Consider the following 16,467-nt stretch of genomic DNA (forward strand, 5'->3'; position numbering starts at 1 on the left):
TAGGCCCACGGTCTGGGCTCTGTCAGTCGATTGTATTTGACTATACATACTTCGCACCTCAGAGAAACACCCATTTTGCTCGTCAAGGAGCTTGAAGTCTTCGGGGTTCCTGGCATTTCTGCTTGGGGCGCAAATGCAATCTCCGCAACCTGCGTGAGGATTCTACTTCTATAGATAGATCTCGCCTCCGAAGAGAGAAAAAAAAAAAAAAAAAACGGACCGCAATGACTTATCACTACAGTCGACGAGAGAGTACTATGATTAGTAGATCCTCTACGATGTTGATGACTAGATGAACCACTTTTGTCCAGGATTTGCGAACGTAGGACAAGATGTCCCAAGGTTGGTCACTCGAAGCAGGGCGAATCCCGTTTGAAGTCCCATCCAGTTAGAAGACGCTGCCGACACCAGAGTATTGTGGTTTATTTCACCAGACCTGGATCCTGAACTGGTACTCCGAGTTAGTTCGGCGGAATCTTTCACAAATCAAGGCCTTCGGCTTCTTTGGCTTTGTCTATGTCTGTTCTCTCCTCGACCACGTTTGACTGCCGGGGCCGAGCGCAAGAGTCGTAGGCCTACCTACCAGCTGCGCCTTAGATGAGTACACGTTGTTGCCGGTAGTACTAGGTAATCTGTAAATCGTCTCATGATATGTAGCGGTGAGTCGTTCCAAGCCAATAGTGATGCTTCGTTGACAGGCCCAAAAAGAATCGGTGTGTGAAGCTGATTGTCATCAGAGGACCACCTACCTCTTGCGGGGTCGTCCCTCGTTATCTTGGGCTGTAAGGTTCGAGAACCGAAGCAGTATTAAAGTGAGACCGTGCATTCCAGAGATGATCATGCCTGAAGATTCAAGGCGTGGTGAACCCGTCGCGTGCAATCGGCTGGGCTATAATGTCCTTTGCGGGGTCGTGGAAGACCAACAATACATGCAAGATATTGGCGTTTATTGACTGACAGGGTGAGATATGAGAGTGGGCAATTGGAGACCGAACTAGTACTCAGTATCAGGACCAGGTCAATTGGTACTATGGTAGAGAGGAGTATTTTTAGACGATGTCAAGCAGTGGATCCCGAATCTATGGACCCAGACAGGCGTGGCCGATAACTGATGGAGCCGGTAGATCTGTCCAAAATGTCCGATCGCAACAGCCCATGAGCATTGCGGTGCGGCAGCAACGAAGCCGACATATGAGTCTGTAGTATGTACCGTGACTGAATATTACTGCCTAGAATGCAGGTACTGGCCAAGAATGATGCCTGAAACACCATGTCAAACGCCTTGATGACATCACCTGACCTGGACCTCCGTGGCCGTGCTGACTCAGCATGCCCCCGGCCCAACCAGCAGCAGTTGCGATGCCGAGTCCAACTCATTCATCATTACTATTCCAGCCTCTCCTCACTCTTCTTCCCCAATTCCAATTGCGCCTAAACATATATTCGCCCCGTCGTTGAGTTGGTTTTACCTTCTCCTTGTGAACCTTTTGCTGAGACATCTATCTTCTAAATATTCTCTCTGTCAGGTAAATTCTCTCCGTCAGTCCTCCGCACTCCGTTGGCTACTCTAACCTGGCTGGTTCTCTTTGTCACTCTAGCGCTCTCCCTCCTGTAGACAGGAAGACTCTCCCGCCGCCCTGTTCAGCCCGTTCCTTGGTACCTACACCCACTCCTTATCCGCGCAACCCCCTTTCTCCCGCTCGATCTACCTCTACGCCGCGTATTCGCTATGTCTATCATTCTCGATCCCCCGGAGTTGGGCTTTCAGCGTGAGCAATACTCCCTCTCCCCTGGCCGAGTTTCTATACCAGCCATGGACCGCCCCGCTCACCGGTTCCAGGTCCCTTCAACCGTGAGGTGTGTCAGATGTTGCACCTGAAGAACGAGAGTGCGGAGCCTGTCGTCTTCAAGGTACGTATACGAGCCGGATCAGAATCAAAATGGCGGGCAAATTAACAAGCTCCCGTATACTAGGTCAAAACTACCGCCCCTAAGCAGTACGTGGCCAGTCCCTACTCCACACCCCCGAGTAACCGATCCGTTTGAATCACAACTGACTAAGGGCCAGCTACTGCGTTCGTCCCAACTCGGGCCGGATAGATCCTGGCAAACATGTCGATGTCCAAGGTCGGTCTCACTGCGCTCCGTTTTCAAACCCCTTCACTCGGCTTAATGCCTGACAAGTTCGATAGTTCTGTTGCAGGCCATGAAGGAGGAGCCTGCGCTAGATGCCAAGTGCAAGGACAAGTTTCTCGTTCAGACAGTCGCGGTCACTCGTGATATGGAGTTCGCCAATGTTACCTCGATTGTTGGTTTTCCGCCCTCCCCCAGGGCCCCCAGATTCTAGTACAGAGCATCACCTAACCGGCGCAATAGTTTGAGAAAGCCCCCAAGACAGCACTCCAGGAGCGCAAAATTCGTGTGAACTGGCTGGCCGCCGATGATGCCCCAGTTGAGGAACAAGGAGTTGAGGCGACTGGCGTAAGTTGTCATTTTAGCCCCTTACTTTTGTCATTCGTCCTTCGTTGACTAATTACGTTGCGCAGAATGTGCCCGACGAAGAGCCTCCTGCCTATACCTCGCCGCCGAACCCCAACTATCAGACTCCTGCTGCCGCACTTACGAAGAGCGCGAACGACACGTCACCCATCCCACCGCCAGATTTCAGCGACAAGCCCAAGCGGGAAGTCTCCACCCCGCAGATCATCGAAAGCTCGGCCACGTCTTCAAAGTCACCCGTAGCAAGCGCTAGCGAAGACTTGAGAGCCCAATTGTCCGAGGCAAATTCGCAGATCTCAGCGCTGAAGGAGAAGTTGGCAGATCAGGGTCTGAGACAGCGAAAGATCGGAACCGATGCCGAGAAGGTGCCCGCGCCATTGGCGCAACAGCAGCCACAGTCCGTGGAGGCTGGTGTGCCCGTGCAGATCGTGGCGGGTCTATGCCTGCTAAGCTTCTTGATCGCCTACTTCTTCTTCTGATTGTCTTGACCCCTCCCCTCTTTGTGTCCACTCTTTTTGAATTTCCTTTCCTGTGACCCCCTTTTTCCCCATCATGTTTCTTTACAGACCAACTGTATTCCCTTCTGCCAATTCCCTTACTTTACTACGTCGACAACTACAGCAGTGGTACGGTGCTATTATTTATTCTTTGTGACGGCCCGTTTATTCTTCTTCATGGTCGTTCTAATTCGGCCCGGTCTCCCCATGCCGTTTTCTTCTACTTTGAGCAAGCACCCTTGTTTCTTTTCATTGTCTTGTTACTTTTCTTCATATTTGATGATATGATGTAAATGGAGGCAGAGTTCTTGTTTCAGCCAGACATGAAAACTTGGGATTCCATCGTCCAAGGTCGCGGCGACTTTAAGCTATGCTTGCGACATCTGGCCGCTGATAACACACATTCCACATTTGACACCTTCCGGTACAATATGTCCCATGTGCCATCAGGTCGCGAGCCTTCCCGGCTTTGAGTGTGTCGGGTCATGACTCCGTGGTCTTCGACTCTCCTCAACCACATTTGTTTTTTCTTCTTCTCTTCTCGTTGCCTCCAGCCCTCCACCTTGTTCGATGAGCGAGAACTTTTTTTCTTCTAGACGGAATTCATGCGTTTCTGAAACAGGCAGTGAAACCCCACTGAGCTAATTACGATGATGCCACACCACGAATGTTCATAAATCCTTGCCGGGGGTTCAGCCCTTTTTGTTCTTCCATGCTGCTTCCAATATTGTTCCAATAGCTGATAGTTCCATGATAATGAATCTCTCTCCGAGCTATGGGTTACTTTCTATGCGCTTGTTTTGGGCGATAGTCGTGATACAGATATTTGTTGCAAACCAGAAAAACCTCATCTTATTCATGACCATGACTCGGGGACCCGCACACGAAGTCTGTGGAGAAGATAACCAGAGCTGAAGGCCAAACGGGTCATGTCTAATAGTAGGCATACATAGTGGGGGGACAATTCACAAGGGCAGTGCGGCGGGATTTCAGCACTCAATCAACCAAAAGCGGCGTATACATTGACATGATGCGGGTAGATTAGATAGTGGGAACACGAAATCAGTTCTGGATCTCGCTTTCCTTCCATCCATCCCCGGATTCCTGCGGACCAGCCGACGAGGAAGCCGAGATGCCCTCTCCACCACGACCATTGCCACCTCCGCCACCACCTACGAGACGACCACCCTGCGCTCGCTTGACGCGACACCACATGCCCACGTTCTTATCTAGGATGAACGTCCAGATCACCCACACCCAGCTGTGGTGGCAGGGCAGGGGCTCGTAGAACTCCTTGGCGATGCGGTGCAGTTCGTGCAGTCTGGTCCACGGGATCGCGGGGAAGTCGTGGTGCTCGTTGTGTAGGCCGACGTTGTAGGTGAAGAAATTGAGGGGCCCGTAGTAGGAGTATGTTTCGGGGGGAGGGAGAGAGTCCAGCGGATGCGGGGGCGCCGCGGACTTCTCCTTCGGGTTCTTGAGCTCCTGCAGGGACTCGGTACCGTGCGAGACCTGCGAAAAGAAGTAGTGCTCCGCGATGAAGTGGCCGGCGCACGGGTGGAGGGAGCCGGCGAGGAAAGAGCTCATGAGGAGATAGAGGATGGGTTGGATGGAGCCGCCGCAGAACTGGATGAGGAAGTAATCGAAGGTGAGCTGGACGGCGAGGTTGAGGAGGTGGATGTAAGTGAAGGGCGGGCTGTAGATGAACATGGGCCGGACGGCATAGAAGAAGATCTGGAAGGTGCAGAAGAATGCCTTGCCGAGGAGCGAATCCAGGAAGAAGGCTTCCACGGCGGTGGGGAGATCGGTATCCAGTCCGGTCACACCGAGGGACTTGTGATGGGTGAGGTGGTAGGGCTGTGTGTGTGGGAATACGATGGAGTTTCACGTTAGCAATCCTGTATTTGGTCACGTCGCCACACGCGGCTAACGACCGTCACGACCGTGCGGGGAGCTTGTTTGAGGTTCGGTGTGGCCACATACCCTGAAGGCAGCACTGTAGGGCAAGCCGATTGGAAGATTGGCGAAGATTGCCAGTAATCTATTTGCCATTGCGGACCGGAAGGCAAGGTTGTGCGAGATCTCATGAATGGCGAGAAAGAGGTTCTGGTTTGAGGTGGCCCCAATCACGTATGCAGTTGCGAGGAATTTCCAGGACAGCATGGAAGTATCGCGGAGAAGATAGGCGCAGAGGATTTGAAGAGAAACGACTCCCAGAACAACATATTTCGTCAATGGCTCCGGTCCACAGAGCTTGGTAACCTGAATACAGAAACGAGAGCTGTTAGTATTGACAAACCGGTAGGGGATATTGGGAAAGGTACGACGCACCTCTGGATGGGCTTTGATGATAGCCAATCGCCTCGATCGATGGGGCTCTTCCGTATAGGTCCAGAAGAAATGATCATCGACAGCCGACTTCTCTGGAGGCGCAATCCTCGCGGGGGGCTGATCATCCTGTGCTGTGACCTGGGGATCCTGGCTCTTGGCCGCGGACACGCGGAGATGCGGCGAAGTTCCAGCCGTGGCCGCTTCGACAACAGAGGAGGACATACTGGAGAGGTCGGCAATTGAAGAGGGGAAGGATGAAAAAGAGACTGATCTAATGGCTACTGGGCGCCATGAATGAATAAGAAGAAGGGAGACAAAGAAGTAAGGAGAGAGGGCGCAAGAGTGCAAGGTGGAAAGAAAAGTGATCTGATTAAGCAGGAAGCTGAGAGGACGGTTCGGAGGACACCCTTTCCACGTGGGGCTACCCGCATCCCGACTTATGGTTTGATCCTTTCAACTCTTGTTTACAAAAACATTGCTCAATTCAGTGAAGACGGGTCGATGATGACCCTAAAACTGCCGGTACTGTTCATTCTTTCCCTATACAACCCTGTTCTGTGTTTTCTATAGATGCCATTCAACCAAACATGTCGCATGCCGTGGCAAAGTTCCTAGGCATAAAAAGACCCATCTTAGTAGTCGTCTCCGCGACTGATCACCTCCTTTACATTAGGTCGGAGGACGATGGTCTATGAGAAGGTCAGCGTGGGTTCAACGGAGTACTAGCGACAATATAGTGAAGAACATACATGTTCGTACTGGGCGGTGTAAGAGCCCTTGATATCGCAAAGCGGGGGGTAGTCCTGAACAATGCCCGACTGCACCAGGTTGTTCAGCTGTAAGATCTGTTAGCACTCGTCCGCAATCGCATTGCTGTCGAAATGCCTACCCCAAGGAGGTACTTGTCTTGGCCCAACCGGTCGAGGTACCGACGACAGAAGGGAAGAGTTCCAAAATTCTTGTTAATAACGTTCAACAGGTTCTTGGCGGAAGAAAGACGCAAAGGCACCGGAGCAGCGTTGGGGACCAGAGCGTAGTGAGAGGTTTCCATCTAGACCGCAGTCGTCAGTAAGCATGTCGATCGACTTGGATACGAAGCACTCACATCCTCGTGCACATAGCCCTTTCCGGTACTTCCAAAGGTCTCGATGGCGAAGACTTCACCCTCCTCCATCTTGGTCTGATCTCCGCCCTTCACAATGGGAACGCTCTTCCCACCGTGGATAATGTGTTGGTCAATGTTGTGACCGTTGAGGTTTCGAATACATTTAACGGGGTGCATAGTTCCGTTAATCTCGCATTCGTAGCTCTCCATGACTTCCTGAATAGCGGCACCGATGTCACTCATGCGGACATCGATACCGGCTTCCTGTTTCCCCCAGAAACCATTAGTTCAATGTGTGGAGTAAAGTCATTCGCTGATGCCATACCCGGATACCAGTGTTGGTGGCGTCCTTGACAGCCGCCAGAAGAGGGTCATAGACCGGATCAAAGGCAACGGTGAAGGCACTGTCGACAATCCGTCCGTTGATGTGAGCTCCAAAATCGACCTTCATGACATCGCTCTCCTGCAACACCATCTTGTTGCCCGCATTGGGTGTATAGTGGGCGGCACAGTGGTTGAGACTCAGACCACACGGAAATCCCATACCACCCTTGATGTTGTCACCCTCCTCCAGGCCCTGGTGGCCCGTCAGAGCACGAACAGCGTCCTCGATGCCCTCGGCGATTTCCGTCAGAGTCTGGCCGGGCTTGATGTTCTTCTGCGCATACTGGCGGACCTGGCGGTGCACTTCAGCACCCTGGCGGTACTCCTGCAAGAAGTCATTGTTCATGCGGTCGAGATAGCGCTTCTCCTCGTTGGTGGTGCGGTAGGAGTTTTCATTCTGGTACTCGACAATCTCTCCTTCGGGGAACTGGTTGTTCGGGAACAAAGTCGAGATCGGAACGCGCGGAGGAGAGCTCTGGACCTTGGCGCCACCCTTCTTCTTCTTCTTGGACTTGCGCTTCTTCTTCTTCTTGGCGGCTGCAATTGCAATTTGCGCTTCTTAGTATCGAAAGTCTTGAGGTTGTTGAAGTTGGTTGTCTGGGGATAAGCGTAAAATCCGTACCTCCATTAGCTGCGCCTTCAGCGCCAGCGTTGTTATCCTCGACTTCATCGTCGTCGGAATCATCCTCCGCCTCTCCGGTTCCAGCCTGACCAGCGGCGGGAGCGTCGACCTTCGCATCGCCGCTCTGACCGTTGACTAGTGGCGCGGGGAAATCTTATCAGTCACATGTCGGGAGAGGAGACATGGATCGGAGAAAAGTGGGAATCTTCACTTACGGTCGAGCTTCTGCAGCTTTTCACTAGCCTGGGCAGCCATGTTGAAAAAGCTGGAAAGAAACCGGGTGTGGTATGAGTTGAAAAGATAGAGGGAGTAGGGAAAGAGAGGGGAAATTGAAGTTCGGCGGAGGCGACGGGGAAAAGACGGTCGGCGCCAAGACTTGCTCAGAATAAGGATGATTTAACGGCAAACGGCAAATTCGGCGATGCACCAACTGGCAAGCCATCCATGTAGTGACTACAGAGTACTGTTTGTAGTACTCATCTGCAACGAATTCGCCCCGTGTATATGCATTGACAATTGGAGAGAAAAGTGTGTTGATTCTTCCATATAAGTGATACCATATCTCCAACCTGAGTTTTAACAAGTTGACAAATAACTAGATCCATTCAGCAAGACATCAAGGCTATAGTTAGTAAATAGTGTCAACGGAGCTCAAGGAAGGCAAGTGCTCAAAGATGAACTTCAGTCGCATCGAATGGCAAGACACCCAAGTAACCAATATACAAGAGATTCCTCAGAGCACCTCAGCCACGGTTCGTAACCAGCGTCGCAAGTCATCCGCAAGTCCACCTCGCAGTGAAATATGAAAAGCCTGTTTCTCAATGGCCAGGCACGGACGAAGCCCGAAGCCATGACAATATTAGAAGTAGACATTTGACCAGGGATCTGAGTAACCCAGCATCCATGCATTAACTAGCATCAGTGAAGTTAGCTGCAGAGACAAACGCCCCTCGTGTTTCCTGGAGTCCAGCTCTACCATACATACATTATGTACATATAGTAGGCCGGTTAGTCCTTGACTAGCTTCGATCAGATAAGCCACCCGATGACGCAGCAGCCCGCTCCCCCGAAGAACGGGGGCGGATTTTCGTCCCCCTCAACATCCTCTCCACCCCTACTACAGTACAACACAACACATCGTATAACTATCTCCCTCGCTCTTCATTTATCCTTGAGTGATTGATCGGCTTCATTCAAACCGCAAGTCATACATCATTATATGTACCGACCACTAATTGCAGGAAATGTCACACCCTCGTCTGCGGACCGCCGCATCCTCCTTCATCCACCGTCAATGCCGCCGTAACCCTCAACCCCGAACAGCATCAGCATCATCTTCGACATTCGCTCACATCCACACATCTCACCCTCGCCCACACCCTCTACAAAATGCCTCAAAGTCACAACAAACCTCCTCATTCTCCACAACAACCCACCATCACGCCTCCGCCCGCGAACCAAGCTACTACGAGATTCTCGACATCCCGATAACCGCCTCCCAAGGCGAGATCAAAAAGTGCGTTGCGTTTCCTTCCCTCCCTCGCCCCCAAGATTCCCCTTCACATACCCCTACCCCCCCTTCCCAATCCCACTCAAACACTAAATCAAAATCCAGAAAATTCTACACCCTCTCCATGCGCCACCACCCGGACCGCAACCGCGACGACCCGACCGCCTCCTCGCGCTTCGCCCGCATCTCCTCCGCCTACAACGTGCTCAGCCAGCCCAACAAGCGCGCCGCCTACGACCGCGACCACGGCATCTACGCCCAGTACCAAAACACGCGGTCCACCGCCACGGCCGGCCAACATCCCATGGGCAGTTACAGCAGCCACGGCGGCGGCGCCGGCGGCGGGGCCAACCTCCACACCAAGGGGGCCTCGTACGCCGGGTCCCGCCCCGCCAGTGGGTTGAGTAATCGCCGGGGCCAGTTCCGGGGCCCGCCGCCGAGTTTTTACGCGCATGGTGGGTATGGGCGGACGGGGAGGACGAACCCCGGGCCGGGTTCGACAGGTGGTGGGAGTGGTGGTGGGAGTGATGCTGCGGGCCAGTCATCCACTACCACTAATGATGAGGATCCGACGGCGTTTATTCATAGGAATACCGTTCATCATTTCAATGCTAGGGGTCACTATAAGACTCAGTCGGCGGAAGATGTTCGGCGGAGAGAGCGGAGGCAGAAAGCCATGGAAGCCGCCCTGAAGGAACAGTACATTGGGAGTCCCTGGGGGGCCGCCATGCGATTCGCGGCTGTTTGTGGGATCTTGGTCGGGGCTGCAACAGTGGCGGGCTTGTTTCAATGGCCACGTGAGAAAGTAAGTAAACAGAAAGATCAATTGAGGTGATGAGATGTGCCTGTACAGGGTGATCATGTTTATGGGTGCATGAGTGTATTGGGCTCGGTTGGCATCGTCAAATGTGTCGGATAGAAAGATACACATGGTACAGGAGTTCGGTAGATACCTTGGTGGCATTGGATCCAGACGACAGGCTTGATCAATTGATATCATGCAGCATGTACATATAATGAACAAAGGGAAATGTAGACTTGATATACACTTATCGTCGGTAGATACGATACATGGTTATTAACTAGACATCCATAAGAACCCACGCCCACCCACAAAACCAATCCTGCGCGAACCAATAGCCCGTTCAAAGATCATAAGAAAGCAATCAAGTTTCTACTCTTAAAGGCTTCCAAAAAATCAATGTATCCGGCTAACTCGAACGCTAGACTCTGAGTGCGGACTGATGCTAACTATGGTAGCTCTTCTAAGCCTCGAAGGTGAAGCTGGCGCCAACCTTGTGGGCAGCCTGGTTGAGGTTCTGGGTATCGAAAGAAGCACCAAGGCCAAGGGTGACACCAGGGCGGAGGAGAACGTTGTAGGCGAGAGCGGCAACACCACGGTCGTTGATCTTGGCCTATTATCACAGTCGAACAGGTTAAACCTTATCACACTTGACATTCATATCCGGAACATACCTTGGCGAAGGAAGAGGGGTCAAGGCGGTACTTGCTGGCGACCTCGAGGCCAACGGAGTTACCGGTCTTGGAGTCCCAGGTGGCCTTGGCACCAGCCTCAACCTGCTCGTTAACGCGGTGGTAGTAGCTGGCAGAGAAGACGGTCAGGTTGTTGCCAGCGGTGATGGCAGCAGAATACTGGGGAACGCTGTAGCCGACGGCAGCGGAGTACTTGGTGATGGCGGCCTTCTGGACGTCGTAGCCACCCTCAGCACCGACAAGGAAGCCCTCGTGGCCGAGAACAGCGTCGAAGTTGGCGGAGGGACCGTTGAGAAGGTCGAAGAAAGCACGGGCGTGGAGGTTGGGCTGCTTGAAGTGGAGGTTGAGCTTAGCGCCCTTGGACTGCTTAGCGGGCTGGTACTGGGTGAGGATCTCAGCCTTGAGGCCCTTGGCGATGTTGTTGTCGAGCTCGAGCTTGGTGTCGAGGGCGTTGGCAGTGGTCCACGCCTGGGTGAGGGTGAGGCCTGAACGAGGACGGAACATTAGCACTACCGCATGCTGGGTATTCATTGACATAAGATAGACGAAGAGGTGCTTAGACGGGACATAGCCACACGCAAACATGAGCGTGAGCCGGTTGTCGGGCACTCTGCGAGGTGGAGGGTCGGGAGGTTTGCGCAAGGGATGTTCGCATGTTTTTTTGCGCGATTTGGGGCCTTTACCGGTGGGCTTGTCGACGTACTTGGCCTCGAGCTATCGGCACGATTGAGGTTTAGCATCCAAGCATCGTACTTCGGTATGGTTTGGTTCAACTTACGGAGCCAGCAATGGGACCCTCGTGGGCAGACTTGCCCTTCACGTTGAAGGTGACGCCATTGGGGGCCTTGGACTTGACCTCAAGGCTGGCTAAGCAGGGTGTCAGCAATTTTGCGCACTTGGGGATCATCAAACGCGTCCATGAAAGAGCGCGAAAAGCAGTGGGGGACTCACCGGCGCTGGCGTGGTAGAAGTCCTTGTTAAGGAGCTATTGCGCTGATTATTAGCACGAAAATCCCTTCTAGGAGATGCTGCCGTCCGAGGTCTTTCGAAGTCGGAACGACTGAAAAGAAAAGCGTACATCGTTGGCCGCCTTGGCGATGTCGGAGAAAGCAGCAGGAGCAGACATTGTGGAATGGAGGTGGGTGGAGGAATAGAAGGGCTTGTTATGGGAGGTGGTTGGACGGGGGGAAAGGATGAGGTGACGAGGGGAAGAAGAAGGGAAAGGGAAACGATGGGGAAACAGGGCAGGAAGAGGTCGTTGAGTCGTCAAAGCAGACAAACAATGGGGAAGCCACGGGAGAAACACCACGCCCTGATTGGTGGATGCTTGGGCACCGGCAAAAGCCGCTAAGTCCCGTGATGTCGATGCCTGGGGCCGTGCTTCTCCTGCTGCATTTGCTTCTGTCCGCTTCTGCAAGCTGAGCTGGCGGAGTTGCTAATTATTGCCGATTCTCGTTGCCTCGGCTTTTCCTGCACCCTGCAATCAAAATTACTCTTATAGCCATGTTGTTTCTTTTGTTTCTTCTAAAGGAGTTCTCATTCGTTGGTTGAGCATTACAATCTGACCATGAAATCTTGAGAGCGTACTCAACATACTTCTTAACACTCTATCCAAAAGTAGATACATTGGGGATCTTAACGCTACAGCTCCAGTCCATTCTTACAAAAACGTTTTGTTGAGAAGATAAGCAAAGCAATTCCTACTTTTGCGTCCCAATGCCTGACTCCAGGATAAAATCACTCCATGCATGCTTCTATACCCAAAAACTTTGAGAACCCACACACATTACATAGGATCGCATAAATTCGTTTAAACAGCGTTGTCGTACTTGGCGTTGTGGGTGGAAATGGCTCTGATAGATGAGATTCGTCAGTGAACATGGCTTGACATCCGACTCCTACAGCTCCTGCTTACCTTCCACTGGGGTCGGTCTGCTTGGACCATGTGGGTACCCAACGTTCGACGGTTCCCGCGCAAGTGGGGGGGAAGTGCTCATCGAACATCAAGCGGTACCAGTACCTGTATTTGCAAAAGTCAGCTCACACGTCCTTATCACTGATAGACTGCAAAAGGAAAAGGCTTAACATACGCCTCCTTGGTGTCGGGGATGTCAGTTCCCCACTCGGGCTTGGGGTTCTTCATCATCTCGTCCGTGATCTGCAGCTCAGCCTGATCCTTGAGGCCATCAATCCAGCTGTAGCCGACACCATCGCTGAACTGCTCCTTCTGGCGCCACAAAATGTTGTCAGGCAAGTAAGGCTCGACATCAGGCTCGTCGGTGGTGTCGAAAGCCTTGCGCAGAATGTACTTCTCAATACGCTCCTTGGTGATCATCTTCTCAGCGGGGTCGACACCCATGCAAGTCTCCAGGAATTCCTTGTCGAGGAAAGGAACACGGGCTTCCAGACCCCAGGCGGAGGTGGACTTGTTCGCTCTCAAGCAGTCAGCCAAGTGCAGGTTCTTGACACGTCGGACAGTCTCCTTGTGGAATTCCTCCTTGTTGGGAGCGGCGTGGAAGTACAGGTATCCACCGAAGATCTCATCACTGCCCTCGCCACTGAGAACCATCTTGACTCCCATAGCCTTGATCTTGCGGCTCAGGAGGTACATAGGGGTAGAGGCACGGATGGTGGTGACATCATAGGTCTCGAGGTGATAGATGACATCGGAAAGCGCGTTGAGACCGTCCTCAACGGTGAAGGTGAAGGCGTGGTGCTTGGTTCCAAGGAACTTGGCAACCTCGAGGGCAGCCTGGGTATCAGGAGCACCGGGCAGACCGATGGAGAAGGAGTGTAGCTGCTGGAAGGTGGTGACAGTGGAGAGATCGTTCTCGTCATCGATACCAACCAAGTCAGAGGAGGCACCCTGCGCCTGAGCAGTGCGGGCGGCCTCCTGCATGCGCAGAGTCTCGCGCTGGGCAATGGAGGCAACCAAGCTGGAATCAAGACCACCGGACAGAAGAACACCGTAAGGAACCTCAGCCATGAGACGCTTGCGGACAGACTTCTCCAAAGACTTGCGAATGACCTTATAGTCGATAGGGGTGGTGGGGACGTTGGCAGCGTCCCACCACTTGGGCTGGAAGTAGCGGGTGAACTCGCCGGTCTTGGAATCGAAGACATGGCCGGGGGGGAAAGCCTGGATCTTGTCGCAGACGGGGTGCAGAGACTTCAACTCGGAGGCGAAGTACACAGCACCGGGAGTCTCGGACGACCAGCCGATGTAGAAGCTGGTTACACCAATGGGGTCACGTGCAGCGATAACCCTGTCTTGCTTCTTGTCATACAGCACGAACGAGAACATGCCGTCGAGGTGCTTGGGGGCGTCCAGGCCATATTCCATGTACTGGGGTATTGATTAGCTCCTGATCTGACATGGGAGCGAATTTTCCCGGATTTCGTCACACCTACCAATGGGATAACAACTTCACAGTCAGAGTGTGTCTTGAACTGGTAGTCGGCATTGAGGTTCTTTCTCAGAATGCGGTGGTTGTAAATCTCGCCGTTGACAGCCAGGGCGAGAGAGCCATCATCGTTGACAAGGGGCTGAGCGCCGGAGTCTTGAAAAAGGGTTCCTTGTTAGGTGGTCCGAAGAACGGGTGTGGCGATGAAGCACGTACCGACACCGACGATACACAAACGCTCATGCGTGAGGACTAGATTTCACTTAGTGTTTGCCATGAGGGATGAGGCAGTTGTGCTCAACTCACTGGTGCTGTCAGAGATCCAGCTTCCGCCTATTCTTGGGTCAGAAAATGCTACTGCTGTCGGTCACACTGAAAGCACTATGACTCACTCCAATCGGGACCGCGGTGGCGCAAGCTAGAAACAACAATCAGCGAAAGATGAACATCACGCAGGCGAGAGAAGAGAGGAAGGTGATTGATTGACTTACACCTTGGCCATGCGCAAGGCCGTAGGCTTGAATGCCTGCACATCGGGGTGACTGTGTGGACATGGTCAGTGGTTGACTCAACCCAAGCGATGTCGCGGGTCAAGAAAATTGGAGGACAAGGAATGTGGCATGGCCATCGGCATAAAGAGACGTACTGGTGACACGCGAAGATACCACACATGCTGGCGACAATCAATTGAGAAAGCACTCAAAGATTCAGGCAGCGAATATTCCAGGAGCAATTGACCTAACGTTGAAAGGAACCGTCTGGGGGAGAAAGAGGAAGCAGGTGAATTTAAAATATGAGAACGAGTAACCCGTTCCCGGCGGGGCGGAACGAGGGGCGATTTCGGCCACAAGTAATTGGACTGACTCACCCGATAAGATAACCGTGGCCCGTCTCGGACGTCGGACCTTTCTCCCCGGTTCTCATTGGTTTAATTGATCTTCGTGACGTCTGGAAGGTAACTACAGGTCTTATTCAACACTACTATAGAAGGTAGGTAAATCTTTATGCATGGGGGAGTCCATCTAGGACATTCAGGTAATTGTATACCTGTCCCGGATGAGCGGACAAATTGACAACGTGCCATGTGCCAACGTTCAATCTCTGTTCTGTCTCCATGCGGACGAAATCGGTTGCGATCTAGAAGGTGTGCCAAGAATGAACGGAGAACACCAACCCGGCCAGTGCGGTACGACCTCGGTCGGATTTTCTTGCTCTCTCAATGAAGCCAGGCATGGCCACCACGATATTGTTGATTTTGAGACGCCATGCTTCTCGCTAAGAAAAACAAAAAAAAAAAACTAAACAGACTGGCCAATATGGGGAATACATAAAATAAATCAGCCGGCAGATTTGAAAGGAGAAACAACATGCAAAACGTTTCGAGGACAAAAGACGCCATGTAGTCGCTGATCGGAAGAGTTCCTGAACCCAGATATCAATGACCATTCTGTTGCATGAATCTCTCGATGAAGATTGTCACTTCGCGTCAGAGAAAGAGATGACAAAGTCCACGGCAATCCGTTCGTTTGCCACATATGCAGGAAATCGCCGAAAGCTGCATCCGCGCATAGACCAAGGTGTGGTTGTCGCGACAACCGTAGTCGAGTGTGTGTTTGTGTGTTTGGAGTCTAGAATGTACCGAGCGATAGCATTGTTCACTGTACGCATGAATGACATTCAAAGTGCCGGATTTTCCTTGACCACTTGCTTGACACGTCGCTCATACGCCGGTCGATCCTTCTTGAACAGATTGTATGCCTCAGCCTGGGCGGGTGACTCCGGGTTCGGGTCGTTCAGTAGGTCTTGAATGCCCAGAAGAATCTGTTTGATGGTGATGGCAGGTTTCCATGCCTCCTCTTCGTTCAATATCGAAAGGCAGACGGTGCCGGAGGGGTAGACGTTCGGGTGGAAGAGCGGAGGGACGAATTTGCCTGTGAGTAATGAAAGCCATATTAGTTTCTGGCGCGCGATATCGTGAGGTTGGCGCAAGACTTTCAAAGTCGCATGGGGATAATTTTTATTATCAGCAGGGATGCACTTACATTTAGGTGGCTTAGTCGGATATTCTGCGTAGTGGGCCAGCGATCAGTTATGACCCGTCGCACCAAAGGAAAAAAGCTGATGACAGAGAAGTTGAACTCACCATCTGGAAACGTAACGTCGAGCTTGAAAAGCCCACCCTCCCATAAGGTTTGCGCCTTTCCAGGAATACCGCACTCCCATCTCTTGAGGTCGAGCGCACCTTGAGGGTTGCGATGGGGCCTCGCGTAGAATCCGAAAGGGTGGTCTCGACGCCACTGCTTTCTTCATGGGGAGCGCAATATCAGAGGTTAGCGCACCAGCCTGACTATACCATGGCGCATCCGTGGAGGAGACAGAAACCCTCACCTTTCTTCTGTAAGGCGGTTTATGCAGAGCGACATGTCGGATATACGCAATTCACGTAGGTGGGGGAAACTTGGAAGCTGAAAGTGGGAGGATATATGACTGACGCTGGAAAGAGATAATCAGGAAGTAGCTAGGTGGAGAGATGAGGAGGTATGGAAGGAAAAAGAGAAGAAAAGAACACAGATGTGTTATATGAATGGACGGGAAAGTCAACGGGTGTAGGTTAGTAGTTTAGG

At 52.3% G+C, this 16,467-nt stretch overlaps 7 protein-coding genes across 7 annotated transcripts; 2 read left to right on the forward strand and 5 right to left on the reverse strand.

The window, feature by feature from the left end:
* Positions 1–1,729: 1,729 nt before the first annotated feature.
* ASPACDRAFT_51042 (putative integral ER membrane protein Scs2) lies at positions 1,730–2,978 on the forward strand (the record flags this gene model as incomplete). The annotated part of the gene is made up of 7 exons (XM_020202426.1): positions 1,730–1,769; positions 1,841–1,911; positions 1,975–1,997; positions 2,069–2,127; positions 2,193–2,308; positions 2,377–2,481; positions 2,547–2,978. 7 exons carry the CDS (start codon positions 1,730–1,732, stop codon positions 2,976–2,978), a joined length of 846 nt encoding a protein of 281 aa, XP_020058841.1.
* A 771-nt stretch (positions 2,979–3,749) lies between these two features.
* ASPACDRAFT_1879726 (sphingolipid delta(4)-desaturase family protein) lies at positions 3,750–5,674 on the reverse strand. The gene is made up of 3 exons (XM_020198174.1): positions 5,325–5,674; positions 4,977–5,255; positions 3,750–4,850 (listed from the first exon to the last, which is right to left on the reverse strand). Exons 1-3 carry the CDS (start codon positions 5,544–5,546, stop codon positions 4,059–4,061), a joined length of 1,293 nt encoding a protein of 430 aa, XP_020058842.1. The 5' UTR covers positions 5,547–5,674; the 3' UTR covers positions 3,750–4,058.
* A 70-nt stretch (positions 5,675–5,744) lies between these two features.
* Positions 5,745–7,729, reverse strand: ASPACDRAFT_76897 (methionine aminopeptidase 2). The gene is made up of 7 exons (XM_020204819.1): positions 7,651–7,729; positions 7,436–7,570; positions 6,755–7,350; positions 6,430–6,693; positions 6,214–6,375; positions 6,074–6,160; positions 5,745–6,013 (listed from the first exon to the last, which is right to left on the reverse strand). Exons 1-7 carry the CDS (start codon positions 7,688–7,690, stop codon positions 5,957–5,959), a joined length of 1,341 nt encoding a protein of 446 aa, XP_020058843.1. The 5' UTR covers positions 7,691–7,729; the 3' UTR covers positions 5,745–5,956.
* A 1,133-nt stretch (positions 7,730–8,862) lies between these two features.
* On the forward strand, positions 8,863–9,759 carry ASPACDRAFT_8846 (DnaJ domain protein; the record flags this gene model as incomplete). The annotated part of the gene is made up of 2 exons (XM_020206121.1): positions 8,863–8,951; positions 9,051–9,759. Coding segments are annotated over 2 exons (798 nt in total), but the record flags the coding sequence as incomplete, so codon positions are not given.
* A 211-nt stretch (positions 9,760–9,970) lies between these two features.
* ASPACDRAFT_76901 (porin) lies at positions 9,971–11,567 on the reverse strand (the record flags this gene model as incomplete). Its single annotated transcript, XM_020204820.1, has 6 exons — positions 9,971–10,360; positions 10,422–10,924; positions 11,123–11,153; positions 11,218–11,306; positions 11,391–11,424; positions 11,518–11,567. Coding segments are annotated over 6 exons (857 nt in total), but the record flags the coding sequence as incomplete, so codon positions are not given.
* Positions 11,568–12,003: 436 nt separating this feature from the next.
* On the reverse strand, positions 12,004–14,849 carry ASPACDRAFT_76903 (asparagine synthetase B). Its single transcript, XM_020204821.1, has 9 exons — positions 14,490–14,849; positions 14,335–14,385; positions 14,236–14,261; positions 14,150–14,176; positions 14,060–14,095; positions 13,851–13,999; positions 12,530–13,785; positions 12,355–12,459; positions 12,004–12,292 (listed from the first exon to the last, which is right to left on the reverse strand). Exons 1-9 carry the CDS (start codon positions 14,513–14,515, stop codon positions 12,250–12,252), a joined length of 1,719 nt encoding a protein of 572 aa, XP_020058846.1. The 5' UTR covers positions 14,516–14,849; the 3' UTR covers positions 12,004–12,249.
* A 294-nt stretch (positions 14,850–15,143) lies between these two features.
* On the reverse strand, positions 15,144–16,354 carry ASPACDRAFT_76904 (E2 SUMO-conjugating protein UBC9). The gene is made up of 4 exons (XM_020204822.1): positions 16,232–16,354; positions 15,987–16,147; positions 15,886–15,909; positions 15,144–15,774 (listed from the first exon to the last, which is right to left on the reverse strand). The coding sequence occupies exons 1-4, from the start codon at positions 16,264–16,266 to the stop codon at positions 15,521–15,523; spliced, it is 474 nt and encodes a 157-aa protein (XP_020058847.1). The 5' UTR covers positions 16,267–16,354; the 3' UTR covers positions 15,144–15,520.
* Between the last annotated feature and the right edge of the window lie 113 nt (positions 16,355–16,467).

The sequence above is a fragment of the Aspergillus aculeatus genome, assembly GCF_001890905.1.
Source record: "Aspergillus aculeatus ATCC 16872 unplaced genomic scaffold ASPACscaffold_4, whole genome shotgun sequence".
NCBI lineage: Eukaryota > Fungi > Ascomycota > Eurotiomycetes > Eurotiales > Aspergillaceae > Aspergillus > Aspergillus aculeatus.